This window comes from Camellia sinensis, chromosome 8 (assembly GCF_055761805.1).
Source record: "Camellia sinensis isolate YWXY chromosome 8, ASM5576180v1, whole genome shotgun sequence".
In the NCBI taxonomy this organism is placed as follows: domain Eukaryota; kingdom Viridiplantae; phylum Streptophyta; class Magnoliopsida; order Ericales; family Theaceae; genus Camellia; species Camellia sinensis.
In genome coordinates this window covers 169,789,803-169,817,711 of record NC_138968.1, presented here as the reverse complement: position 1 = coordinate 169,817,711, position 27,909 = coordinate 169,789,803, and the positions used below count along the sequence as shown (strand labels likewise).

The 27,909-nt window shown below is 35.3% G+C and overlaps 3 protein-coding genes across 3 annotated transcripts; all 3 read left to right on the top strand.

Moving 5' to 3' along the window:
- Nucleotides 1–12,270: 12,270 nt before the first annotated feature.
- LOC114292427 (ubiquitin carboxyl-terminal hydrolase 25) lies at nucleotides 12,271–20,918 on the top strand. The gene is made up of 9 exons (XM_082884777.1): nucleotides 12,271–12,875; nucleotides 12,984–13,464; nucleotides 13,579–13,654; nucleotides 13,759–13,851; nucleotides 16,044–16,130; nucleotides 16,246–17,021; nucleotides 18,390–18,521; nucleotides 20,124–20,257; nucleotides 20,433–20,918. The coding sequence occupies exons 1-8, from the start codon at nucleotides 12,701–12,703 to the stop codon at nucleotides 20,227–20,229; spliced, it is 1,926 nt and encodes a 641-aa protein (XP_082740903.1). The 5' UTR covers nucleotides 12,271–12,700; the 3' UTR covers nucleotides 20,230–20,257; nucleotides 20,433–20,918.
- Nucleotides 20,919–21,275: 357 nt separating this feature from the next.
- Nucleotides 21,276–23,105, top strand: LOC114292419 (putative glutathione S-transferase parC). The gene is made up of 2 exons (XM_028236390.2): nucleotides 21,276–22,441; nucleotides 22,534–23,105. The coding sequence occupies exons 1-2, from the start codon at nucleotides 22,127–22,129 to the stop codon at nucleotides 22,876–22,878; spliced, it is 660 nt and encodes a 219-aa protein (XP_028092191.1). The 5' UTR covers nucleotides 21,276–22,126; the 3' UTR covers nucleotides 22,879–23,105.
- Nucleotides 23,106–25,255: 2,150 nt separating this feature from the next.
- Nucleotides 25,256–27,506, top strand: LOC114292418 (glutathione S-transferase 3; the record flags this gene model as incomplete). Its single annotated transcript, XM_082885789.1, has 4 exons — nucleotides 25,256–25,424; nucleotides 26,340–26,491; nucleotides 26,559–26,619; nucleotides 27,199–27,506. Coding segments are annotated over 4 exons (690 nt in total), but the record flags the coding sequence as incomplete, so codon positions are not given.
- Nucleotides 27,507–27,909: the final 403 nt, after the last annotated feature.

Here is a 27,909-nt window from a genome sequence, read left to right as displayed (position 1 = left end):
ACAATTTCGAATTGTGGCCCTCTTGCAGAACTCTCCTTTTCAGTTCAGTATCATTTGGTACACACAGTCTTTCATGAAATTTCAGTACATTGTTCTCAAATTTGAATCCCGGTCTCGGTTTAGATTCTCTTTCTTCGATGATCTTCTTCAAGAAGTTATCCTGTTACTGTTTCTTTTTAATTTCTTCAATCAGTGCCGGTTGAGCAGAAATAGCAGCTAAGGTTCCACCTTGTTCTCTCAAAACAATTTCAATTTCAGATTTTTCAAGGTCACAAAGCAACTCTTTCTGTCCGGTAAGCAAACATGCTACGTTTCCAATTGATTTCCGACTCAATGCATCGGCAACGGTATTGGCTTTTCCCGGATGGTACAAAATCTGCAGGTCATAGTCTTTAATCAGTTCTAGCCATCTCCGCTGTCTCATGTTCAGTTCTTTCTGTGTGAAGAAATATTTCAAACTCTTGTGGTCGGTATATACTTCACATGTCACCCCGTACAGATAGTGACGCCAGATTTTCAGTGCAAATACTACTGCAGCAAGTTCCAGATCATGGGTCGGGTAGTTCTTTTCATGCGGTCTCAGCTGTCGGGAAGCATAAGCAATAACTTTCCCATTCTGCATTAAAACACATCCCAAACCCTTATGAGAAGCATCACTAAATACAGTATAACCATCCGTACCTGAAGGTAAAGTCAGAACAGGTGCAGTTACTAATCGAGTTTTCAACTCCTGAAAAGCAGATTCTCTTTGATCAGTCCAGTCAAATGATATCCCCTTCTGAGTCAGTTGAGTCAACGGTAAAGCAATCTTGGAGAAATCTTTGACAAATCTTCTGTAATATCCAGCCAAACCCAAAAAGCTTCGGACTTCAGTCACGTTTGTCGGTCTAGGCCAGTTCACTACAGCTTCAATTTTCTGCGGATCAACAGAAATTCCATCTTTGCTAACAACATGCCCCAAAAACATAACATGGTCAAGCCAAAATTCACATTTAGACAGTTTAGCATACAGTTTCTGTTCTCTTAAGGTTTGTAGGGCAAGTCTCAGATGATGTTCATGTTCTTCTATATTCTTGGAGTAAATCAATATGTCATCAATAAATACAACAATAAAATTGTCAAGGTATGGTTTAAAAATTCTGTTCATGAGGTCCATAAATGCAGCTGGTGCGTTCGTGACTCCAAAAGGCATAACTAAAAATTCGTAATGTCCATACCTCGTTCTAAAAGCAGTTTTATCAATGTCATCTGATTTAACTTTCAACTGATGGTATCCGGATCTGAGATCAATCTTCGAAAATACTTTAGCACCCTGTAATTGATCAAACAGGTCATCAATACGCGGTAATGGGTATTTATTCTTTACAGTTACCTTATTCAGTTCACGATAGTCAATGCATAGTCTCAGTGAGCCGTCTTTATTCTTTACAAACAAAACAGGCGCACCCCATGGTGAGGTACTGGGTCTGATGAACTTTTTGTCTAACAGTTCTTGCAGTTGCACTTTCAGTTCTTTCAATTCAGTTGGAGCCATTCGGTACGGAGCTTTAGAAACCGGCTGTGTTCCGGGAACCACATCAACAGTAAACTCAATCTCCCTGTCAATCAAATCTCCTGGCAAATTATCTGGAAAGACATCTGGGAATTCTCTGACTATAGGAATACAGTTCACATTAGCATTATCATCAGTAGATACAGTCAGTACAGAACACAGATATCCCTTACATCCCTTTCTAATCAATTTTACAGCTTTCACAGATGAAATCAGATATGGGGGAGGTACTACTCCACTCCCATTAAACACGAATTCAGGCAAACCAGGTGGATGGAAAACAACTTGCTTGGTCACACAATCAATAGTGGCATGATATTTTTGTAACCAATCCATCCCCAATATTACATCAAAATGATCAATGTTCAATGGTAGTAAATCAATAAACAGATGCATATCCCCAACAATGATTTCACATGCGGGGTACATATAAGCACATGTCATGGATCCTCCTACAGGTGATGATACGGCTAACAGATAGTTCATGGGTTCTAAGGGTCTATTCAATTTCCGTGAGAAAGCATGCGATACATAAGAATGCGTAGACCCCGAATCAATTAATACATATGCATTTTGTGCACAAATAGAGAGGATACCTGACACAACGGTTTCAGTATTTTGTACGTCTCTCGGTACTAGGGCGAACACTCGGCCCTGCCTCATGGGCTCTTTCCCGGTAGCTCTGGGGTTAGGCTTTGGTGCTACAGTTGATGCTGCTGCGCTTGGTGCAGCTTTACTACTGGCTTGTGGAGCAGAGGGGCAGTCTTTAACCATGTGACCCACCTTGCCACACCTATAACAGGCTCCAGATATTTTGTAGCAGACCCCTTTGTGCTTCTTGCCACACTCAGAACAGGGTGGTATGAACCCACTCCCTTGATTGGGGCTAGTTGTCGACCCCGTATTCTGTTTCTTGTTGGCTGGGTTGTGCTTGCCTTTCTTGAATTTAAAACCCTGCCTCTTACTACGCCATTCCGACGTTGGTGTTTTAGTTTTCAGTGCTTCAATGTTTGACTCGGCCATCAATGCCCGGTCGAGAACACCCACAAAAGTCGGTAGTTTCAAAACATTTATTCGGTCAAGTATTGCAACATTAAGGCCACCCTCAAATTTTCTGGCCTTCTTGTAGTCGGTGTCCACCATGTGTGGTGCATATCTGGCAAGTTCAGTAAATTTTGTTTCATATTCCGCAACGGACATCGTGCCCTGCTTCAGCTGTTCAAATTCAGTCACTTTTCTATCCCTGACACACTGAGGGAAGTACTTTTCAAAGAAGGACTCCTTGAACTGAGCCCAGGTCATAACAGTATTTTCATTACGAATAAGCATCCACCACCTTCTAGCTTCTTCCTGCAGAGTGAAGGTGGCTAACAGTACCTTGTGTGCTTCAGAGCACGGGAACACCTCAAATAATTTCTCTGTCTCAAGAACCCACGCTTCAGCTTTTAACGGTTCGAGACCTCCCTGAAAGGATGGCGGTTTCATCTTGCTGAATTTATGGGTGAGAGCAATAATATCCCCATCATTCACATTCGCATTAGGTTCCGGCTGTACCGGAGGAGGAGGAGGAGGTGGGGGTTGTTGGTTCTGTTGTTGTTCAAGTCTAGCAGTTATCAGTTCCATCATTCTTTCCATTCTTTCCATTCTTGCCTCAGTAGATGAGGATTCAGGTTCATTTGCATTGTCTATTTCACTATAAGCAGTTATAATAGTTATAGCGATTGTAACATAAATAGTTGCATATTTAGACAGTTATCATATCAACATGTCTTCAGTCATAACATAGCCACACACTTTTCCAGTTCATGAAATGCCCTAATCACTTTTCTAGGACACCCCTATAGCTCATTTGGACACGTGTGTGCGGTATAACTCGTGGTTAACTATCGCTCTGATACCACTCTGTCACGATCCAAACCCGGCCCTATGGGTTTAGCACCGTAACCGGCCAGTAATCCGAGATTACCAAAGGCCTGCAGAACAGTAGTACAGTAAAACAGAGTACAGGGCCTGGTGGAAGCCAATACAGTAAATGAATAATGTCCATTGAGCTGTGTCAGTCTGTATGCCAAAAAGATTTTTCATGCATTCACATATACAAACCACATATACAAACAGTACAGCCTATACAAAATTTACAGTCACACAGTACAGGGACCTAATCCCTTGATAACAGTACAGTAAACATTCAGTTAATATTCAGTTAACATTCAGTCTATACAGAACAGTAGACGGTACAGAAGGGGGGGAAAAACAAGACACCCCAAAGCCATAGCATGGCAACTCGGAACCTCGCAGTGAGGCACAAAGGCTGACTTGACAAAACTGGAGTCTAACCCACGCTCCTAGCTCCGATCTGGTGGCTGAGCACCTACATATATATATAAACAGTGAGCTAAAGCCCAGTGAATAACATAATGCGTAAAGGGGTTATGAATGAAATGTCCTTACAGTAATGAAAACAGTCCATTAAATCAGTATTTCAGTCAGAACAGTTATTCAATCATATGTGGTACATCCATTAGCATAGCAGTAAACAGTAGGTCTTAAAGACCGAACAGTATTGATGGCCATCAGTCAGTAAACAGTAGTGGTTCGAACAAGGGAACCGACAGAGATTTCTGTCACAGTAACAGTAAACAGTAGGTGCTAAGGATGCCACAATACAGTTAAGAATATAGGACATACATTCATTCAGTTAACAGTAATCAGTTCAGAAAACAGTACAGTTCAGTTGTTCAGAAGGTAATCATTTGTGAACATATCTTTACACAATCGTTACTCACAGAGTTTGGGCTACAGTATGCTAGAGCGTGTCTCCCCAGTCGCCAGCCCTACACAGTTAACAGATTGAACACACACTAAGCTACACAGTTGGGAAAGATTAACAACTTAATCCCTAATGCCTCGGCGTGTTCTACATCTATATCCTCAACAAGATGTCTTAAACTAGGCCTAAGAACGCCTAGAATGGGATGAGGATGCAAAGATGCACATTTAAAACATTTTCAGAAAAACAGAGTCCCGCTCGAGCGCAAGTTTCCCCGCTCGAGCGGTCATGAAACAAAGGTACACGCTCGAGCGTAAACTTTCCCACTCGAGCGTACTGTAAAAGTACTGGATGGGTGAAATCTCCGCTCGATGCCCGTTCGAGCTTGAGACATGACTCCGCTCGAGCGCCCGATCCTCCGCTCGAGCGGACTGTAAAGCAGTGCAGAGAGATGCTGGATGCTCGGATTTCACGCTCGAGCGGAACTTACCCCGCTCGAGCGGAAGTGCGAAATCTGGAAAACCCAGATTACACCTCCAAGCTCAAACTCAAGTTTAAATGCATCAAAATCGATCCTCTTGGGCTGAATTTCCAGAAAACACTTGCAAACATGTAGAATATCATAGTTCAAAGCTCAATTTGAGAAGTCAAAGCCCAAGGGTGTTTAATTCAAACCCAATTTCAAACCAATTTCAAGAACATTATGAACATGCATGATCTTAAATCATTTTCAAAGCTTTAATGCTGTCTTAAAAGAGCTCAAACCTTCAAAAACAAGATGAACTCATAGAGTATGACCAAAAGATGGACATGCATGTGAGGTATTATGAACTATAACCTCAAAACTTCAATATATGTACATGCATGCAACAATTAAGCTTCAATTCAACAACAATGAACCAATTCATGACTTAGTTCTACAATGAAGCATGAATCATGCAAGAACAACTCAAGGACACCATTAAGATGATGAATGATCTACCTTAGGTGTAAAATTAGAAGTGAGGGAGCTCAAATAGGCAGATACACTTCAGTTTCAAGCAATTCTTCAAGTTGACTAAGCCAAACCCCCAAGAACAATTCTATTCTCTCCCTCTCTCCCTCACTCAAGGTCGGCAAGAACAAGAAGAAGGCTGAGGAAAATGTTTTTGGCTCAAGTATAGTGAGCTCAAGGTGTAGAGGTAGTGGCCCACTCAAGGGCAAAACGGTAATTAAGTCCAACTCTTTAATTAGCTTGTTTTAATATAATTTAATCATACCTAATCAGTTTTCAGGTAAATACACCATAAACTCACATCAATTATGACGATCATAAAACATTAATCGGTTCCGGATTCGGCCGCCGATAAGGCCTTCAATAAGCAGTTTAAGTATATAAGCATGAACAGATAATCATACAGCCAAACAGATAGAATGCAATTTAACTAACATATACTCAATCAATTCGGTTTCCAATTTCAGTCAGTCAGTTCAGTACTTTTAATCAGTTCAATCATCAGTCATAATCAATTCAGTTTAACGGTAATCAATGGTTATCGGTAATCAATCAGTCATTAATCGGTAAACAGTATGAGGGTTGTTACAGTAAATGTTCATATTAAACATAGAATAAGTTTTATGCGATTTACCACTAACAACATCACACATCCGGTGACTCGTCCTGGTTTTCCACAGTTTTGGCCCAATGAACCCATCAGGGTTGCCCGGATGCTCTCAGCCCAGTCATACTCGATCATGTTGTCTAATGGGTTCATGTATGAATAGAAAGCCCATCCAATTGTTTCTCTGGACGTAGAAAAGAATAGCTTGACGCATGCATACATGCAAACTAATCTTGCAACCTCTTCATTGTCTTGTTTCTTTGTGCCCTTTAATGCTTCGCTTAGAATTTCTCGTATTTTGGCAGCACTTAACCGACTAACATCCTTGCACATTCGGTGTATGATGTCGGTTGTTGGTTTTGCACCATAAGAGAGGTCCATCGACTTGGTGCCGCAGTCCACCCCAAAAATCAGTGATACATCGCTTCTAAAAATCTGGATGTTTTTATCCCCAATGTAAAACCTCCCACTAGATGGCTTGAATGTCTGCACTATACATACAATGACATCATTATATTTCATGCAGTGGTTGAGGTTGACTTCATTACTGATCAAGTAATCAAATAAGGGTCAAAACGGTATTTTTCTAAGGCACTTCAATTGACCACTTGTAAATTTTGTATCCTTTAACAGTTTGACCAATCCAGTTATATTTGACCGGTAGTTAATTTTCATGTTCACTTCTTCAGGAACAACTGTTTAATCAAGTTTGGCTTTGGCACGGGATTTCCCTCTCTTTCGCTTGCCATCAAATCTATGGGGAAGACCTGGGTGTTCAAATAAGAACATATAATTGCCTGAAAAACAGATGATGGAACCAAAAGCACCAAACAACATTCAACAATCAACAGTGACAGTAATGTGAACATTCACATCATTATACACTGATGTGAATGTTCACATCAGTGTATACTAATGTTAGTTTACCCAGTATTGTAATGTGAATGTTTACATCATCTATGTTTGCAAAATCAATTCCGAAAACAACAACAGTTATAGGGCAATGTAAATGTTTACATGGGTGATCATATTATGTTATAACTGGCTAAAAATCAAAGGGTGGAACCAACAGCATCAAACAACACCTAACAACACAAACAAGTCTGACATTGTTGTCACAATGTGAATATTTACATCATATTCTATCACATTGTTGAGTGAAGATTGGGGGATCTATAGACATCAACAATCAACAATATCAATAGTGACAGTAATGTGAACATTCACATCATTATACACTGATGTGAATGTTCACATCAGTGTCTACTAATGTAAGTTTACCCGGTAATGAACACTAATGTGAATGTTCACATCATCTATGTTTACAAAATCGATTCCGAAAACAACAACAGTTACAGGGCAATGTAAATGTTTACATAGGTGATCATATTATGTTATAATTTGCTGAAAATCAAAGGGTGGAACCAACAACACCAAACAACACCCAACAACACAAACAAGTCTGACATTGAGGTCACAATGTGAATATTTACATCATATTCCATCACATTGTTGAGTGAAGTTTGGGGATTCTATGGACATCAACAATCAACAATATAAACAGTGACAGTAATGTAAACATTCACATCATTATACACTGATGCGAATGTTCACATCAGTGTCTACTAATGTAAGTTTACCCAGTAATGAACATTAATGTGAATGTTCACATCATCTATGTTTACAAAATCAATTCCGAAAACATCTATATTTACTAATTCAAATCTGAAAACAATAACAGTTATAGGGCAATGTAAATGTATACATCGGTGATCACATTATGATTGAAAAGCAGAAGGTGGAATGGTATTGCTTACTTTTGTTCCCCATGGTGGGTGGGTATGGACCACACTCAGTGGATGAAATAAACTCAATCCAACGACAGGAATTTTCGAACAACGAAGCACCCTCCTTCCGATGTGAACCTTCACAACGGTGAGATGAAGTGGAATCTGGGGTCGACGATGGACGGTGGACGACGACGACATTGGTGAGGCGATGTGAATCTAGAGTTACTGGAGGCGATGTGAATATGGTTTCGTGGATTCAGTTTTTGTTTTGGAAATATTGTGGATTGAATAGTTGGAATGAGAATGGGTTTTGCAGAATCGATTACACGCGGGAGAGGCAGATGAGGGTTATTTTGTCCTTTTACAATTAATGGACCTAATGGAATATTCAGAAATAGTTTGGGTTTTATGGAATAAAACAGTTACAAATAGAATTTATCAAAAAGGAGCCCGATTATTATTTTTTTGATTTGAGGATAGTATTGTTCTTAAAGATATTCATGCGTTTGACAAATAATATTTTATTTTTGCTTTCAAAAAAAGTTCAGGTAGTTTTTTGTGACTGTTAAAAAATCCAAACATGTGTAATTTTTAAAAAATTAAAATATATACATTCAACAAAACTTATAAAGACATTTTTTTATATGTAACTTTTGAAGCACTTTTTGAGTTAACCTGAATCAAATTTGGATTTAAATTTTATTTTTTAGTACTTACTTACCAAACTAGGTGAGTTATGTTAGAAAAAAAATATTAATAACATATATTTTCACATTTGTCTCTTAATTCAGTAAAAACTATCTAATTTTTTTAAAAAAAATTTAAGTAGTTAAATCTAAGATAAACATCATGTTTGGGCTTGTAGGTCCACTATAAATTTCGTTGTTCATTTTGCAGGATTTTTTTTATGTATATCATTCATAAAAAAGTTTAAATTGATTTAATAATCGTAATATTTTAATTTTATCATATTTATTTTTGAAAAAATGTACGTCAAATATTAATTATTTAAAAACAAATATGATAAAATAAAAATATTATAAACTGTCTTTTATTTTATTTTTTATTTTTTTTAATGCTTTTAAAATTTTCCAACTCAGGCCTTGTATTGGGCCTGAAAAATGACCCATTCCGACCCGAGTGACTTTACAACTAATGGGTCAATGCAGCTCAACAGGGATGAGGATTGGCCTATCGGCAGAGGGAGTGAGGGACCAGGGTGACCCCTGGATTTTGAAATTTTTTTATTTTTTTATTTTGTAAACATAAAGAAAATATTTTAAATAAAAAAATTATAAGAATATTATTAAAGTGAAATGTCAATGATATTTTAAAAATTATGAAAATAATAATGGTTATTTTGATTGAAAATTAAGAGATTATTATAAACCATATTATTTATGAAAATTTTATGAAATCTTTTAAATGTAACGGTAATGTCATTATTAGTGGCACGCAAGTATAAGTAATTACTATAAGGATATGAAATTTATTGGATTACATTTGACATATGAGGCTCACTTCTTATGTGTTTATTTACTATTACTGGGTGATATCACATACCAATGATGACGTACTATTATTATTATATTGAATTTTTAATCAAATTTTGTATAAAAAAATAATTTATCATTATATAATTTATTTTAAGACTTGTATCAATATTTCTTTTGATATTGTCCATAACACTAATTCAAAATCAATCGTAAGAACTTGAATGAAATATTTTAATAATTTTTTCTAATATTTTAATTAATAAATTTAATTTTCTGACTCAGCGGCTAGATTGGCCCGTATAAAACACAATCTCAAATTTATTACTTGTCCAAGTCAGACAAATCATCTGTGGATTTACATAATCTCAAATTTATTTATAAAAGTAACTAATATATAACACATTTTTTGAATGAGATAAAGGTGAGAATGTGAGAAGTAATTCTCAGAATTTAGATTTTTTAGTCTGTCTTGACCCAAAAGGTGATTACCTTTATTCTATTTGGGAATTAGTTAAAATAATTTAAAAGTTAAAAAGTAGGAATCCACTTACTCAGTCAATATTTTTTTTAGTAATGCTAGATATTATAAAAAAAATCATGAAAATAATTATAAAAAATTTTTCACCATTAAATGATACATACAAAAAAACATCAAGTATTAATCAAAGGATGAAAAATCTTTATAAAACATTTCATGATATATTTTTCATGAGTTCTAATATTATTTATTTTTTTTTTAAAAATCAAAAAATTCACTTCCCGAAACGACACATACTATTTTGGCATTTTTTTGGACAGTATTTAAAGCATTCAATACAAATCATAAATGTAAATGGATTAAATATATATATATATATATATATATAATCATGGTCAAAATATAAATTTAAATCTTATATATAATTGGGGTTCAGTTCATAATTACCCTTTTTTTTTAGTAGACTCATATTCACCTTACTCACAAGATAAATACCCTAACAAAATTGTAGTTGGGGATTCGGGGTGGTTTGAGATGTTCTAAATAAGTATATTTTTTGAATTTTTATGAAATATGGGTTGGGTATGAGTTGGGTTTGAAGTGATGTGGTAGAGAGGTGATGTGACTCAAATAAGATGATGTGACTTAAATAAGATAATGACTTTTTGACTTTTTAGCTTTTTTTAGTATATGCCAAACAAGGTAGCATTTTTAATGATAAAAGTTATAATAGTATTGTCATTGTTATAATTTGACAATGAATAGTAAAAAATAGTAAAATTATAGCAATGATTCTCTAATGGTTAGATGTCGACCGGTCGGTTGTCTCGAACACACCAATTTTTTTGTTTGGTTCTGTAAAAATGACGATTTTGCAAAAAATTATTTGTTTTGATGGGAGAAAGGGAAGTTTTGCATGAGTTGGCACATATGACAATTGCCAAAGTTTATATCAAATTTGACACAAGTTTTAACATTTGTCAAATTTGACAACTGCCATCCGACACCATTAGTACACCATTTTCTTCTTCAACTTAAATTATAACAATAACAGCTCCAATAATAAACTATACGAGCTATTAACAATCTTGAGTTATTACAAGTATTATTTCAAGATATGAATTGTTTTGAATTTTTTAAAATCAAAACCCAAAATTTTAAAAAATTATAACAAAGTAATTAAAATTATATTTTCACTAAAAAAAAAAAGATTTTGGTTGTAAGTCGTTTTTCAAAATACAATTTTAAAAAATAACATGTATTAATTGAGCTTCAAAAATTAAAAGTATAAATTATACCTTTCATATTTTAATTTTGCATTCAAATTTCACTTTAATGACTTACCTATTAGTCAACTGAGACGTAGGACTTCAACTTTCATCTTAGCCTATGTTTGGCAAGAAGGTTTGGGTGGGTTTGGGGTTAAAATAGCCACAAAAAACAAAATAGGCTATTTTAGCCACAAAAAACAAAACATCAAATCCAACCCCTAATCATTACAATCCTCTCTCACAAAAAAAGCCAAAAAAGTCAAAAAGCCAAAAAGCCCTTCCCAAACCAGGCTAAAATAGCCCAGGCTAAAAAAGCCAAAAAGCCAAAAAGCCAAAAAGCCAACCCACTTCCCAAACGGAGGCTTAATATGATTCTTTCGTTATTTACCTTTTAAAAAATGAATTGAAAATGTCACATGAACACGTTTGAAAGATATTTAAAGAAAAATTATGTGTCTGTTTGGTTTGATTTTTTAAAATTTATGTTTAAATAATTTTTCGTTTATTTTTAGTAAATTTTCTTAATGTTTTAATTATTTATTTATACTTTTTAGATGCACTCAAAGCCTGTTTTGTCAATTAGGTTAAAAATCAACTTTTTAATTTTTTAATTTTTTAAAGTCACATCAATTCTTTATTTTTTTATTAATTTTTTTAAAAAAAAGTAAAAAAAAAAAGATTTTTAACCTATTTTCCAAAATAAAGTTATATTTAAAAAGTAAAATAAATTGGCTAAATTTTTTTAAAAAATTATAAAAATAGATAAAAAAATTTGCGTGCATTTTTGTTTGAGTTTTCATTTATTTTTAATGATTTTTTTATTCATATTTTAGTTAAATTTTTATACTTTGTTTGAAAATAGTTCAAACAAACTTGGTGTTTTTAATACTTTTGAACATCAACTTCCACTTAAATTTTATGGTCTTTCATTTATACTCAAATTTTAAAAGAAGAGACGACGAGGGTATTATATTAAGGGTCTTGGCACTACAATTTTTGGCAAACTTTATAATTTTAATATATATTTTTATATATTTTAAAATATTTTCACTCATTTTAATACATTTGTATACATTTTTTACGTTAATAAGAACTTATTTTGAGCATTTTCATTATAAATATTCAGGATTCATTTGGTAATTATATATTTTATTTAAAAAATTAAAAGGTTATTGTCACTCGTTATTTTTTTCTTTTACATTTTTTATAAAAAATTAAAAAATTATTAAAAAAAAACTTATTTCGAGACCCCAACAGAGCAAAAAGTGTTAAATTTATTAAAAAAATTATTTAAAAACCGTGTAAAAATCTGGTTGGTGTGGGACTTGGGGACTGCCACTGGGACTGCACTATTGGTCTTTTTTACATTTCCCATTTTTAGATTGTAATAATAAAACCCAAATCTCTACAGCCCTCATCAACCCAACATATATGAACACCAAATCTCAACACCAGAAAACCCCCACCCCCACCACCATCACCATCACTTCTCCACCCTAAAACCACCCCCCTCCTCACTTTCCCACCCCAATTTTCCCAAGAAAATTTAGACAAGCTATACATATATAGAGAGAGAAACCAAAAGCACATAGATTTGTAGAGAGAGAGAGAGAGAGAGAGAGAAGGAGAGGGGGACGGAAGAAAAGGATGCGATCCTCCTCCTGGTGGTGGAGGCGGGGATTGTCATCTTCCAATGCTGCTACTGCTTCGAATTCACAATCCCCAGTGGAAGAAGGTCGTTAATGGCCTTGCAAATGACCTGGCAGCCGAGCCTCCTCCACCACAAACGCAAGAATGGTCCTCCTCTAGGGTTAAAAAATATCGGCAACTCCTGCTATCTCAACAGCGTCCTTCAGTGCCTCACCTACACTCCTCCTCTCGCCAATTTCTGCCTCAAATTCCTCCACTCCTCCTCCTGTATGTACCTCTCTCATTTCTCTCAATTCCATTCTTTTCCCCCAAAATTTCTCTCTCTCTCTCTCTCTCTCTCTCTCTCTCTAAATTGGGTTTGTTTTGCTTTTACAGGTGATTCGGGGGAGCAGGAGAGAAAGCGGGAGTGTCCGTTTTGTATATTGGAGAAGCGAATTGCGAGGTCTTTGAAGGTTGATCTAACCCTAGATACGCCTTCCAAGATGAACAATTGTTTGAGAGTTTTTGCTGATCACTTCCGTTGCGGTCGCCAAGAGGACGCTCATGAGTTTCTTCGGTATGTGATTGATGCTTGCCATAACGCTTGTCTTCGCCTCAAGAAGTTGCAGCAGCAGCAGCAGCGCCGCAAAGGCGGTGCTAATGAAGGGTTCAATGGTAGTACGGTGGTTATGGAGATTTTCGGGGGTGCGCTGCAGAGTCAGGTGAAGTGTCTATCTTGTGGTGCCGAGTCGAACAAGGTCGATGAGATCATGGATATCAATCTTGATGTTTCGCATAGCAGTTCTCTCAAAGAATCTTTGCAGAAGTTTTTTCAGGCTGAGGTTTTGGATGGAAATAATAAATACAAGTGTGAGAAGTAAGCAACTTTCTCTCTTTCTCTCTCTCTCTCTCTCACTATCTATTTTTGTATCTCTTTCCTAATGATAAAATGTATATGGGTTGGATTATAATAAATTTATGCATTGTTTAGTTGCAAGAAATTGGTGTCTGCAAGGAAGCAAATGTCTTTACTTCAAGCACCTAATGTCCTTGTGATCCAACTCAAGGTAGGCTATCTATCTGTGTTTTATGTAATGTTATGATTTTTGCTAGTAGTCGTACTCTAACTTATGGCTATTAGTAATGGGTTTTCTATGTTCTGGTTGTATAGAGATTTGAGGGCATGTATGGCGGGAAGATTGACAAGGCGATTGCATTTGAGGAAGTTCTAGTGCTTTCGAGCTACATGTGTAAAGCAAACCAGGTGCGTAAAGCTGTTCATGCAATGGGAGTTGCTGTATAGCTACGTAGGTCGTCTTTCTTCAGCTTAATTACGGCTTGAACCTTTTTGCATGATTATTTAGTGGATAAAGATTTCCCGCTGTTTGGTATGTAGGAATTCTGACTGCCTTGAATAGGTGGCAGCAAACGAATAAGCAACGTGTTACAATCATTTAAATCATTTAAAATTTATACCTTCTTCAACAGTTCCATTCCGTCACCCTTAAATGTTTTATTTAGGAAACCTTTATCAGTAAAAATATTTTAATTTAGGAGACTTTTTTCTTTTCCATCTAAATATGTATCCATAAAACTTGCACTATTAAGTTAGATAAACCAAAGATGGTAGACACAATCGACAAAGATAATGGTAGCAAGTAGGATATAAGTTGGATAATGGTTTCGTACATATGGAAGAATTCTATCAGCGAAGTTAATGGAAAGTAGGATTCCATTGGATAGCGTTATGTCACGTGTTGAGCGAAAACATGGAGGGTGTAAATGTTGACACGTACATAGGCAGTAGGAGATTCCCACAGCCCGGTTTGCCGCTAAACTTTGTCCTTATTTGGTATTCAACATGAAAAACATTTGACTAGAGCTTCAAAAAGTGGTAGGTAATGAGGTGTTGCCTAATAACATCATATTTGAGAGTGAGGTGTCTTAAGATTATGAGGTATTTAGTTTAACACAAGAAATTATACATTTGTAAATATTGGGAAGTTTGAGAATCCAGGGACTTTACACATAGGAAACCATGCAACTCTACATGTGCAAAACAAGCCAACTCTAGCACTTTCAAATCCCTTATTACAAAAAAGTAAAGATAGCCTCATCTTGTCCTTATTAAACCCTAAACATATATACTCGTTACGTCAGCCACCATTGACCCATTTGGAGACAACATTGACCTTAGCTTCCTAATGCTGCCCTGCATCACTTACCTCCTGCCCAGCTGTCCACTTTTTATTTCTTATTAATAGTTGGAACCCCACACGCTATGTGTGTGGGTGTCGCGTTGTTGTTGGCTAGGAATAATACAACGGTAATCTTGCTTTTTATTTTTATTTTTAGGAGATTCAAGCTCTTTGTGGTTGGCAAAGCTCACAAACTGGTAGAGCAGAAATTATATATTGCTTGATTCAATAATAGCAAGGTTTTTCATGTTTTGAAGATTTAACCATTATTACTTGAGATTATACAAACATCACGTAACGGTTATTACATCTAGTATCCATATTTAGAATTCAAGGATTGAATTAATGTATTGTTGTAATCTCACAGCACAAAGTAATAGAATATGAATCTTAAAAGTAAATTCCAATAAAACTTGGTTGATTAATATATGTTTGACATATATAACAGTAAAATTAAAAGAAACCAATTTTAACGCCAGTAAATTTTACAAATTGGATCATTACCTTGTAGATCTTGTGAGAGAAAACTACAAGTTCTGCATTCAGATGAGGCAACTTAATTCTTTCAGCCTATACCATATATGAATAGATTTTAGTGATGGATTGCATGAATTTATTCATTGTAAGAAACATGAATACTAATTCTAAATTTAACATATTTGGTGTAAATACACGCAAAGTATGTTGATTTCAGTGATGGATTGCATTTATTCATTGTGAGAAACGTGAATACTAATTCTGAATTTAACACATTCCTTTGTATATACATGCAAGTATGTTGCGTGATAAACAAACTCTTTGAAACCTAGTTGCAAGGGAAGCTAGACTATTTAATGTTAATCATAATCAACAAAACCAGAATAAACAGATTTGATCTTATTAAATATTCATCATTGAAGTGAAAATCATTGACTTACCCAGAGCATCTCACTGGATGGAAGTGTAAACCAAAATATGTCTGAATCAGTATATTAATCAAAACCCAAATTCTATGATTGGAAAAACATTGGGACATGAGGATATGGCATGACAACAACACAGTAAAGAATATATTTGGAGCTATGCTGTTATTTCCAATTTAAAACGTCCTATGCGGTGCTGACATTGTTGCTTGTAATTTGGTCTAAATTTTACTGCTTGCTTGTGGAGATTCTCATGGTTTACCTACTTTGTTCTTTTATATGTGATTCACTGTGTTGGTTCTGTTGTGTAAGGCAATTTATTTTTCATACTGTTCTGTTTTTGGGCTGAACTGCAGGATCCACATCCAGAGTATAACCTATTTGGTACCATTGTGCATTCAGGCTTCTCGCCAGATTCTGGACACTATTATGCATACATCAAGGTCTCTTTTGATGTTTCCTCTTTCAGCATATCTTGCTACATTTAATATTAGGTTTTACTGATATACATTTTGACTGAGCAGCTACACTATTTGTTTGGTTTTCCATGTCCTATAGGATGCGATGGGCCGTTGGTATTGCTGTAATGATTCTTACATTAAACTTTCAAATCTGCAAGAAGTTTTGTCAGAGAAGGTTTACATCCTTTTCTTTTCTCGTACAAAACAAAGGCCAGTACCTACCAACACTGCATTGGCTTCGAACGGTGTGAAATCTCACGAGTGCAATGGTAGTGATGCATCTAAAAGCCAAAAGGTAGCTCATTCAACAAAAGCAGTGTCTACGAAACAAACTGTTGATCATTCTTTTGTAAAGGATAATTTGACCAGATCTAAGGTCAATAAAGTGCTTTCTGGTCCACAGGACAACTTGAGTGGTTTTGGAAATTCTGCTACTAAAAAGTTTCCTGCAACTGTTAATGGAAAAATTGTTAATAAAAGTCAATCCAACGGAAAGAGTGGGGATCTGAAACCCTCAATTTCTATGGAGAAGGGTGAGAAGAATACATCATCAGTAAATGGAAATGGTGTTACCACAAGTAAAGCAGTTGAAGCAATTGATGGTGAGAACAGCCATGCATTTCCTTCAGCAAATGGGAATGGTAAAAGCCAGAGTGCACCTGTTAAGTCTGTAGAAGCAGGCATGCCTGAAAATAGTCATGGAAGAAATGGGTTGACAACAGAAAGAGGAGCCAATAGGCATGAATTGCAGAATGGTGTTCACTGCCCCTCCAAAATCTCAGGGTCAAAGAGAAAATCACTGGATGGAGATTCATGCATTTTGTTCGCCAAAGATATTCATTCTCAGGAAAAACTTAAAGAATTCAAAGAAGTGTATGTTCCTTGTCTCGTATGCTTCTGAAATTTTATTTGATGAGATATGAATGGATATGAATTTACCCTTATTATATGTTTGAATTTGATTTAGATGGTATATGCTTATGCTTGCTTATATCAACATGATTGCATTCAATACAGTTTTTTGTTGAAGTAGTTTTTCCAGCTGGGAGTCATCAAATATGACCTACTGGAGTGTTGCATCATTTTATTCTTAGGGTGGGTCACTTGTGTTTTATCTGGAGGCTTTGAAGTTGGAATGTTAAATATGTTACTCATGAGCCCATGATTCTGTTTTTAGTGTAGTGTGAATTCAACGCAGTTATGGGTGTGGCTTTTGTGGCTAATTACTCGGAGACTACTTTCTTTATTCTGAATTGTGTAAAAATCAACAATTTTTTTGCTTTGGGCACACACTTAAAACCTTCCCGAGAGAGAGAGATGTAACCATTTTCTTTACATGTGCATGAAATTTCTAATATGCATATTGTATTATACTATTATTTAATCATGTTGATTGCTTTGTTATCTTTTTAGTATAATCATTATAAAATGTAACCTGTGAAGGAATATTAATGTTGTTTTGTCAGTTAACAATGGTTGTACACTCCTAATGTCAGGAAAATGTCAACCATATCACAGTGATTTTTTAATACCTTTAATGTAAAAAAAAGAAAATAATTTACTGTTTTAAATGTGTCCTTATTCTTTCCTTTTACTGGTTTAATTCACCGTGTATATTGGTTCCTGAAGGGAAAGAAATTCAAGGTTGTTTGAGGGTGTGGAACGCGTGGAACTTTTTGTTCGTTAGTTTAAGGGTTCTCAACTGAACTCCACCCCCCCCCCCCCCCCCCCCCCCCCCCCCCCCTCATGCTGTTGGTTCATCTGTATTGTTTATGAATTGTATAATCTATATGTTTCTGTAGATATAAAGGTACACTTTGGTGTACAAGAGTTGCATACCTGCCTTGGGAGCTCTTTAATGGATAAACATAGTTATTAATGTGTATATATAAATATATATTCGCATATTGAACTGGAAAATATGTTTAACTTCTCTTGAGGTTTGGAGAAAATACATTGAGTCCCTCAATGTTTTAATTCACATAACACTTGACTCCCTTTTCATTAGTAATTCGCTAGTTGTATGGATGGAAAAATGATATTGTCATCTCTTTTACACCGAAATGTGTTATTTTACCCTTGTTTATCCTCGTGTCTTCAAACCATTATCTCCTTTGATGTTCCTTATTCTCTTTTTTGTGCTTTTAAATTTTATTGTTCTTAGAAGGGGTTGCTTATATTTGTTGTGTTGTTAAGTTCTTCCCTCATAGGTTTTAACATCTCTCTTTTGGAATGTCTCAGTCTAGGGAAAGAAGTTTCTGCAGGTCTGCGGTCATGTGGTTGGACAGAGGAAGTTTGTAGTTCCATGCGTTCTAGAAAGAAGGTGTGTTCACAAGAAGCAGGCGATATGGCATCAACTAACAATGGATTAAAGTAAGTTTTCTTAAGATTTTACATTTGTATGCAAGAGGTATTTGAGTTTGTCTACAAGGAACACAATTTTGTTTATTTTCCATTTAAACGGCCAAAACGTTTTCATTTCCTTGGAATAGTCTCAAGTTTCCAGTCATTTGCCTCTCTGGAGCTTTACAATGCAAATTTCTAGAATGTCCACCCTTTACAACACTTGATTGAGTTTTGTGATCTTTGTCGTTCAGTTGGTTGGTGTGTTATGCATCTAAATATGCTACTGAGCTTTTACACACATAATCTTTTATGCCTTGGCTATATATTGTCCTAAGATTGTTGAAGCATTATGCTTCCACAATTGCTCTGTTGCCTATGAGGGAATTAAAATTTTATTTGAAGTATGTCTAGCATTTTCAGACCAAAACTGAATTTGGGCCTTATTTGAAAGAGCACCACAATGTTACATAATCTTTTATGCTACTGAGCTTTTACACCACATAATCTTTTATGCCCTGGCTTTATATTGTCCTAAGATTGTTGAAGCATTATGCTTCCACAATTGCTCTCTTGCCTATGAGGGAATTAAAATTTTATTTGAAGTATGTCTAGCATTTTCAGACCAAAACTGAATTTGGGCCTTATTTGAAAGAGCACCACAATGTTACATAGAGTCAAGATTGTGTGAATTTCTCATGTTGAACACCATATTTGGTAAGGGTATGGGTTACACGTCTGATATGTCTAGTTGGACATGTTTTCAGTAAGCACATAAATCTCCCTTATTATGTTAGTACTTTTGGGACATGTTTACTTGAAAATAGTGAATTTCTCATGCTTTAGGCTCTTCTATATTAAATATATTTACTATGTTATCTTTGCACATTAAGGAAGAATATTAAGCATTATGAATATTTAGGCGTCTCTCAATGTCACTAGACCAGAGAATTAGATGAATACTGCACCCAAAGCACCTACCCAAGCCCATGTAGCATAGGAGTACTGATGGGTTGACAAAATTCAGGACTGAAGTCCTACTGTTGAAGCTGTGTAATGGTTTGGATTGTGGGGAATATTATATGAAGGATCCTTGGCTGTGTTCAGCTATGAAGGAAAGAACATGTGTAGAAAACAACTTCTTGATAACAAGAAGATGGTTTACAAATTCATTTAACTTTTCTCTTTAGGCTGCGTTTGGATCATAGATTTGGGTGGAGATTTGGAAAGAAAAAGGGAAAAGGTGGGTGAAATGTGAATGAAATATACCTACATTTCGCCCACCTTTTTCGTTCCCCTTTTCAAATCCCTATCCAAATCCATGATCCAAACACAGTCTTAAGGTTGTGTGACATTCTCTTATGATGAAATGCATGCCACCATTTTTTTCTTCTGCCTTCTACAATACTGGGCATTTTTATTGGAACAGTATTTTTTGGGGCTCTCTGGATTCTCATCCAGAAAGAGGAAATTATGTACCAGATAACTGCTCTGGGATGAACTTTGAATTAAGCAATCATCATTCTTCGTTCATTACCATTTATTGTGTTTTTCATCTTCATATTTCTATATTTTTGATCTTTCATGAATTGGAAACTCTCATTCATCATTTTACTGCTTTTGTTAATGCAGGAAGTTGTTGATTACAGATGCAAAAAGAAATTTCGTCTCTCAAATTCCCGAGTCCTTGAAAGAGAACCTTATTCAACGTCTGAAATCATTTAGCTGGGAAAAATGACATTCAGGTCCTTGAGCAACTTGGCATGGTATGTCAATGTGTGGGAGCAACTTTGCTACTTGATTTTCAAAATTTTAAACACTGTACGCAATAATGAATCAGAATACAGTAGGGCATGAGCTATAATTTATTGATTTCCTAATTATAATGGTTGTTTAATGACTAATCATACTACTAAATGTAATTATTGGTAAATTTTGCAGTCTCCTGATGTATGTTGGTAGTGGAGCTTGGTGTATAATCTGTAACATTGGTTTTGTTTCGTTGAGTGGTGGCAGCTTCCTTGAGCAATAACTGGGGGTATGTCATATTCTTTATCTTTGCGGTCGGGAGCAGGTTGTTCTATCAGTGTCATTTGATCTTTTGTCAATCGGAATATAGGTGGGGGCTTCACTGGTCAAATGTGACATCAAAGAGCCGAGTTCAATAACTGCCAAAAGTTTTCTTTCTCCTTTGCACCTGTGCAGTTGTGGTTTTGGTAGAGAACGAGCTCAGAATTTCTATTAAATTTGTATGATATATCTCTTTTCAGCAATCATCGTTAGTATACAATCCTCATTTTATGGACGCTTTGCAATTTTCCCATAAATATGTGGTCGGATTAGTACTCTTGGATCTTTATGCTATCATTGAGTTTTACTTAAAAAAAATAAAATAAAAAAAATGATGGAATCTTGACTACCCATAAATATAACTGTTATCTTCCCCTCTGTCTGCTTTTATTTCTCCGTTGCCAAGCAGATTCTAGATTCCTTTGTAGTGTACTATCTATATGAATATTTGTCTACAGATTGAAGATTTAAGTTTTTCGGTTGTACATTTGGAACTATGTTTGTAGATAGGAAGCTAGTGTTTTCCTCTGTGATTATTTGCTTTGATATATGCTCTGCATGGATGTGGACTACTAGGTTGGATGTCTGAACATCTTTCAGTATTAGGCATTAAACAGGGCAGTCAGTCAGTGTTGGACACTTCCCCATCACTGCGGGTGGGAAGTAGGTTAAAAATTGTTTATTTATTTATTTATTTATTTTTGAAAAAAATATAAAAAAATAGAGAGGTGATGCGATTTAAAAAATTTAAAAGGTCAAAAGGTTAGACTTTTAACCAATTTAGCAAAATAGGCTAATGAGTAATGTTATTACAAACATCACCATCTAAAAAAAAATGTTATTACGTAGTTTTTGCAAGAAATAAATTTCATATAGAATAATATTGTTGTTTAAATTTCATAGTCTTTCTGAGAAATGTCTCATCTTCTCATTTTATCACTTTTGAGATTGCATCTCTAATGAGGTGGCAAAAAGTAACAACCAATCAACTCTTTTCGAAGTGCAGGATAATTATACATGGAAGTAAGTCACACATCGTTAAGCGTGGAATTAGGAATGAAAAATTAGAAGATATATAGCACCACTCATTTCTTTTATTTGTTTTGTAGTAGAGATTTTTTTTTTCCCGATTTAAAAAAAAAAATAATTCTGAGAAGTCATCCTTGGCCGCCCATATATACTCCATAAAAATTTCCTTTGTTTATATGTATACATAGAATTCTGCACTTTTCCTTTGTTTATTTATATATGTATATATATATATATATATTCTCCTTACAATCTTGCCAACACCCCAATAGTCTATGAAAGTTGCTGCATAAGTTCGGGAGCAGAGGTCCCTCAATGTTATAAAGATGAACCATGACGCACGCCATGACCATCCTGCCGAACATACTAGAAAAATACAATCCAAAATTCTACGGCGGACTTTCAATTGCCATCGAGATTTTTTCCTATAAATACTCTCTCCAACCTCCTCTCTTTGGCATAAAAACAGACTCCTGAAACACAATTCGCAAAACACCTTCCTTCTCTCTTTTTCATTCAATCTTTTGATATCATCAATGGCGGACCAACTCATTGTCTTGGATTTATGGATTAGCCCTTTTGCAGCAAGGGTTAGAATTGCCTTGGCTGAGAAAGGGATAGACTATGAGTCCAGAAAAGAGGACTTGAGCAACAAGAGCCCACTGCTCCTCAAGATGAATCCTGTTGGCAAGCAAATCCCTGTGTTGATCCACAAGGGCAAACCGGTATGCGAGTCACTCATCATTGTTCAGTACATCGATGAACTCTGGAACCACAAATCCCCATTGTTGCCTTCTGATCCTCACCAGAGATCCAACGCCAGGTTCTGGGCTGATTATGTTGACAAGAAAGTGAGTCCTAAATCTTCCATCTACATGTTTATAATCTGTACAACAAAATGATATATTTTCTTACCAACATTTACATACGGTATATTCTACAGATATATAGCATTGGGAGGCAGCTATGTTTATCCATCGGTGAAGCCCAAGAAGCAGCAAAGAATGACCTCATAGGGTGCTTTAAGCTGTTGGAAGGAGAGCTTGGCGATAAGCATTACTTTGGGGGTGAGACCTTTGGCTTTGTGGATGTGGCATTGATCCCATTTTACACCTTTTTCCATTCGTTTGAGCAATTTGGCAACTTCAGCATGGTGACAGAGTGCCCTAAAATTGTTGCTTGGGCTCAAAGGTGCATGGAGAAGGAGAGTGTGTCCGAGTCACTTACTGACCCACACAAGGTCTATGACTTTTTCATGGGGCTCAAAAAGAAGCAGGAGGCTAAGTAAATTTGATTTAGAGTGTTATGACGTGAAGACTATGACGTTTCACAGTTCTCTTGTCTCTTTTTGGATCTCCTTTTTTTTTTTTTTTTTTTTTTTTTTTTTTCCCCCTTTCTCATCTTCTTTGTCTTTCTATGTCTAGAATCTAGATGTTGAGTTTGGCAAGGAGGTATGTTTCTTTTATGTTACACTTAAAATAAAGAAGAGACTTTGTTTTTTTGTCTTTATATAAATAACTTTAGCAATATATCATCTAATGTGTGCTCTGCTTTATATCTCATCTAAACAAGCTGTGGTGTGCTATAAGAACTACATCAAACCGCCTAAATTTGACTGAAGCATCCTAGAAGATTTCCTTGAATTTTTGAAGAGTACAAGATCAAATTGCTTAATGGAGAATGAAATTTGTAAATTTTAAGAAAATAAAAAATTGTAAATATAAACGCTATCAAACGGGTTAATAGTTCCAATTTTTTTTTTTATTTTTAAATGATTGTAGAGCAATCTACCAAGCTTGACAAATGATATTTCTAAATCAATGGCAAATACTTCAACTAAATTAAGTGGTTTGTTATTTATTTAAATAACAAATCAATTGACCCTAGAAAATGTAAATAACAGTGATGCGGGAAGGCATAGAGTGTTCACATTTTGTATGTATTTTAACAAATTATACCGTAAATTTTATGTTATCCTTAATTTATTTCTCAAAAATCAAATATATTTGTCTTTTAATTAAATCAATTTTACATTTAAACTATTTTGGTTTAGATTAGTGTGATGCATACCATCTATAATCAAATAGAAAAGTTCTTAGAATCTAATTTTGTCCCTATGTGAGGTCTGAAAAGAGTTTTTTTAAAAAGATTGCAAAGAAAGATTTTTTAAAATCTAATTTTGTCAACTTCGGCCAACAATGATTGGGAAAAAAAATTGCCTCGTATTAAAGAAGAGTAATGCTATATATAAATAGAAAAAAAATGTACAAAATAATGCGACTTAATTAGAATCTTTGAATTTAAAACAATATCTATTAAGATAGAACTTAATTTTCTGTACTATAATTTTTGTGTGTGTAAGATATAGTTTTTTCCTATAAGATATGTACTTGAGCACTTGGACATAATTATAATTTTTTTTAGATGTGAAAGCACAAGACTTAATATATTACACATCCGACAATAAATCGTCAAATAAAGCACATCAGAGTACAAAATAGATCCCAAAAGGGATAAAGAAAACCTTCACGTAGGAAGGATACGAGTCTCTACATATGAAGAAAAAACAAACCTTCATGCAGGGGGGAGAAAACCTCCATGAAAGGAGGAAACCTCTACATAAAGAGATATTATTGCAATACAAAAAAAAAAAAAAAAACCAAAATAAATAAAATAACAACGATCACTACCAAATAAATAATACCAATCACATTCACGATCCGTCCATCATCGCAACTGATAGCTTTGGTACCTTAATCCCCACCTCAACGTTACAAAATAAAGTATTATGAATCTGAGGTGGTTACCTAATGTATAACAACGCGTGTAACAGTATCGAATCTTGATCAGGAATCAGATTTAAGTCTAAATCTCAAAGGATATAATCATAGTTTGAGTAGTGTTAAAAACAAATTGTTATATAAATCAAAAAAATCAATAAAAAGAATGTGCAAAATGATGGGACACAATTAGAGTTTTTAATTTTAATATAAAAATATCCATTAAAAAAAAGATGTCATCAATATATCATTTTTAAAGGATTTTTTTGTATAAGTTTTCTTTAATATATAATTTTTCTATAAAAAATTGTAGTTGAGCATTTCGAGGAGTAACATGTTATTACAAACATGGCCTCCAAGAAATATGAGAGGGACGTGAGTTCTACTGGATCGATAACCCTTTCACATATTTTGAATAAGCACGCATTTGTTGTCGGGCAATTCAGACTTAACTTGGGTTGAATTTGAGCGGATAATCTCGGGTTTGCAAGGGTCTAGATAAGTCTCAGCATAACTTGAACTGATTTTGAATAATCTCTCAACCCACCCAAACTTGCCCGAGTTGCACTGCTTACAATTTTGCTAACAGCCCAATGGGTCTATGAAGGTTATTGAACAAGTTTGGGTGCAGAGGTCCATCAAATGTTTTTCAGTTTTTTAGATGGTGGTCCCTCAAATGTTATAAAGATCAATCATGACGCACACCATGACTATCCTTCCGAACATAGTAGAAAAAGAGCAAATGGCATCTAAAATTCTATGACATACTTTCAATTGCCATTGGGATTTTTTCCTATAAATACTTGCTCCAATCTCCTCACTTTGGCATTTAAACAAACACCTGAAATACAATTTGCTAAACATACCTTCAATCTTTGATATCATATCAATGGGGACGAACTCATTCTCTTGGGCTCATGGGTTAGCCTTCCTACGGCGAGGGTGAGAATTGCCTTTGCTGAGAAAGGGGTAACAGACTATGAGTCTAGGGAAGAGGACCTCATCAACAAGAGCCCACTGCTCTTCAAGTTGAACCATGTTCACAAACTAATCCTTATTGAGAGAGGGATTTACACCGAACCTTAAGCAGAGCTAAACCAACACGGATTATGATGTTGGGTCGAGCTAAACCAACACGAAGTATGGTGTTGGGTCGAGCCAGACCAACACAGGATTTGATGTTGGGATGAGCTATTTTAGCCCTAGCACGGAATGCGATGTTGGTCGAGTTGCGTTGGCCTCGACTCTGGTTCGGCCAGGCTATCTTTGGGCATCATAGTTGGAGAAGCCATGTAAGGACTGCGGGATCAATCGGGCTAAGCGTGGCATAGGGCGGACATGGAGAACGGGCAGTGAACTATGGCTGCACTATATGGCCAAGATGACGGTCAGCGCACCCATAGTTGACCGGCCTGAGAGAGTGCTACCAAAGTATTGATCGAGCGCAACTCCGACTCAAAGGCCAGCATGACTTAGTTTGGCATTGGTATGTTCAAAGTTGATATCTTTGGTGTAACCCAAGTAACAGCACGATTAGGTATATCACGTAGACCAATGGAGAGGAATTCGCTCTTGGCATGCGTCAATACTGTTTGGTGGTTAGGCCAATACTGTTCGGCAGTATTCTCACATACACGTGTAAGGAATGGAGAGAGTAGTACAACCATGCGTCCAGCAAAGAACAACAGAGGTAGTGCGCGCACAATCTAGGGTTACATGGCCAGCCTAGATAAGGAGGTGCGGGCAGACTCTGAAAGGTAACCAACCTTTAGCCACTCTCTCTCTACAGTGCTCTATGTTCTCTCTTTTGCTCTAAGAAAGCTAACTTGGCCGTTAGAGGGGTTTTCGGCGAACCACCCGCCGAGTAGCTCACCCTTACTTTGTTTGCAGTGAGACGGAGTTCTATTGGAGTAGGACGAGCTTGGCAGCAAGGAGTACGGAAGGCGATGGATATTTCACCCTCATACAACTGTGTTGAACCATAACGGTAAGCCCTTGTTCGAGTTACTCATCATTGTTGAGTACATCGATGAAGTCTGGAATCACAAATCTCCATTGTTGCCTTCTAATCCTCACCACCAATCCCATGCTAGGTTCTGGGCTAATTATGTTGACAAGAAGGTGAGACAACACTTGGTTTTTTGTTTTCACATTTAACTTAAATTTATTTTATTGTAATTAAAAATAGGTGAACATTTTAGTTTTTGTATTTATTATTAGCTCAAAAAGTTCTTATTATCTTGTGCAATGTAATCTTGTTATTATGTTTCGAGATTTCTATCATATTGTGTGATTGAGAGTGCATTTAAGGATAAGTGAATTTACATATGCTATTATTCTACAGATAAATAGTCTTGGGAGGTAGCTAATCACTCTGTTTGGTTTTAGTTTTCAAAATTTACTTTGCTGAAAATTATATATATTTTTTATTTTTTGTATTCTTTGTTTCACTGATTTTTTTTTAATATTTTAGGTATTTTTTTTTTAAATTTTTAGACACACCTAACATAATACACTTAAAAAACACTATATTTGTGAAAAAAAAATCTTTCAAAAATTTACTAAATATCAAAAATACAAAAAAAAAAAAAAAATGAAAATTCAGTATATTTTTCGTATTTATTAATTTTTTAAAATATTTTCTCACAAATATTTTATTATTTAGATACATCTGAGTAAGGTATATCTAAAAAAGTAAAAAGATTGATTAAAATTTGAAAAATATTCACTAAAAACAAAGCACGAAAAATACGAAAAATAAAAAATTCAATTTAAAAAAAAATAAATTTTAAAAAATTGAAACCAAACACACTAAATATTATCCATAGATAAAGCCCAAGAAGCAGCAAAGAATGATCTCATAGGGTGCTTTAAGGTGTTGGAAAGAGAGCTTGGAGAAAAGCCTTACTTTGGGGGTGAGACCTTTGGGATGGTGGATGTGGCACTAATCCCATACTACAGCTATTTCTATACACATGAGCAGTGTGGCAAATTCAGCGTGGTGGTAGAGTGTCCTAAACTTGTTGCTTGGGTTCATAGGTGCATGGAAAAGGAGAGTGTGTCCAAGTCACTTCCTGATCAACACAAGGTCTATAACTTTTGCGTAGAGTTCAAAAAGAAGCTTGAGGTTCAGTAAATCTTCAGAAGAATGTTTGCTTGGAGACATAAAAATTATATCATATTGTAATGGTCTGTTATACTTGATGCTCCTTGGTTAGTTAGTGTTGGAGGTGGGACCACTTCATTGAACAATCAATAGGAAAGTGTATATTGTTCACTTACTGTGAATAAATTTATATTTTGAACTATTTTGTAATTTCTGTTTTATTTAATTAAGTTCTTATCTTTGCCACACAAAAAAAAAAAAAAAATAAAATAAATAAATAAATAAAAATTAAGGGCCCTCTTTCTTTCTCTTTCTCATCCTCAGTTATATCATTTGATTTATTACTTTAATCGTGTGGTACAAAATGTTTGAGACAAGAGAACAGAAACACTATAATTACATTTTTATATTAACTTAGTTGCACCTAAATAAG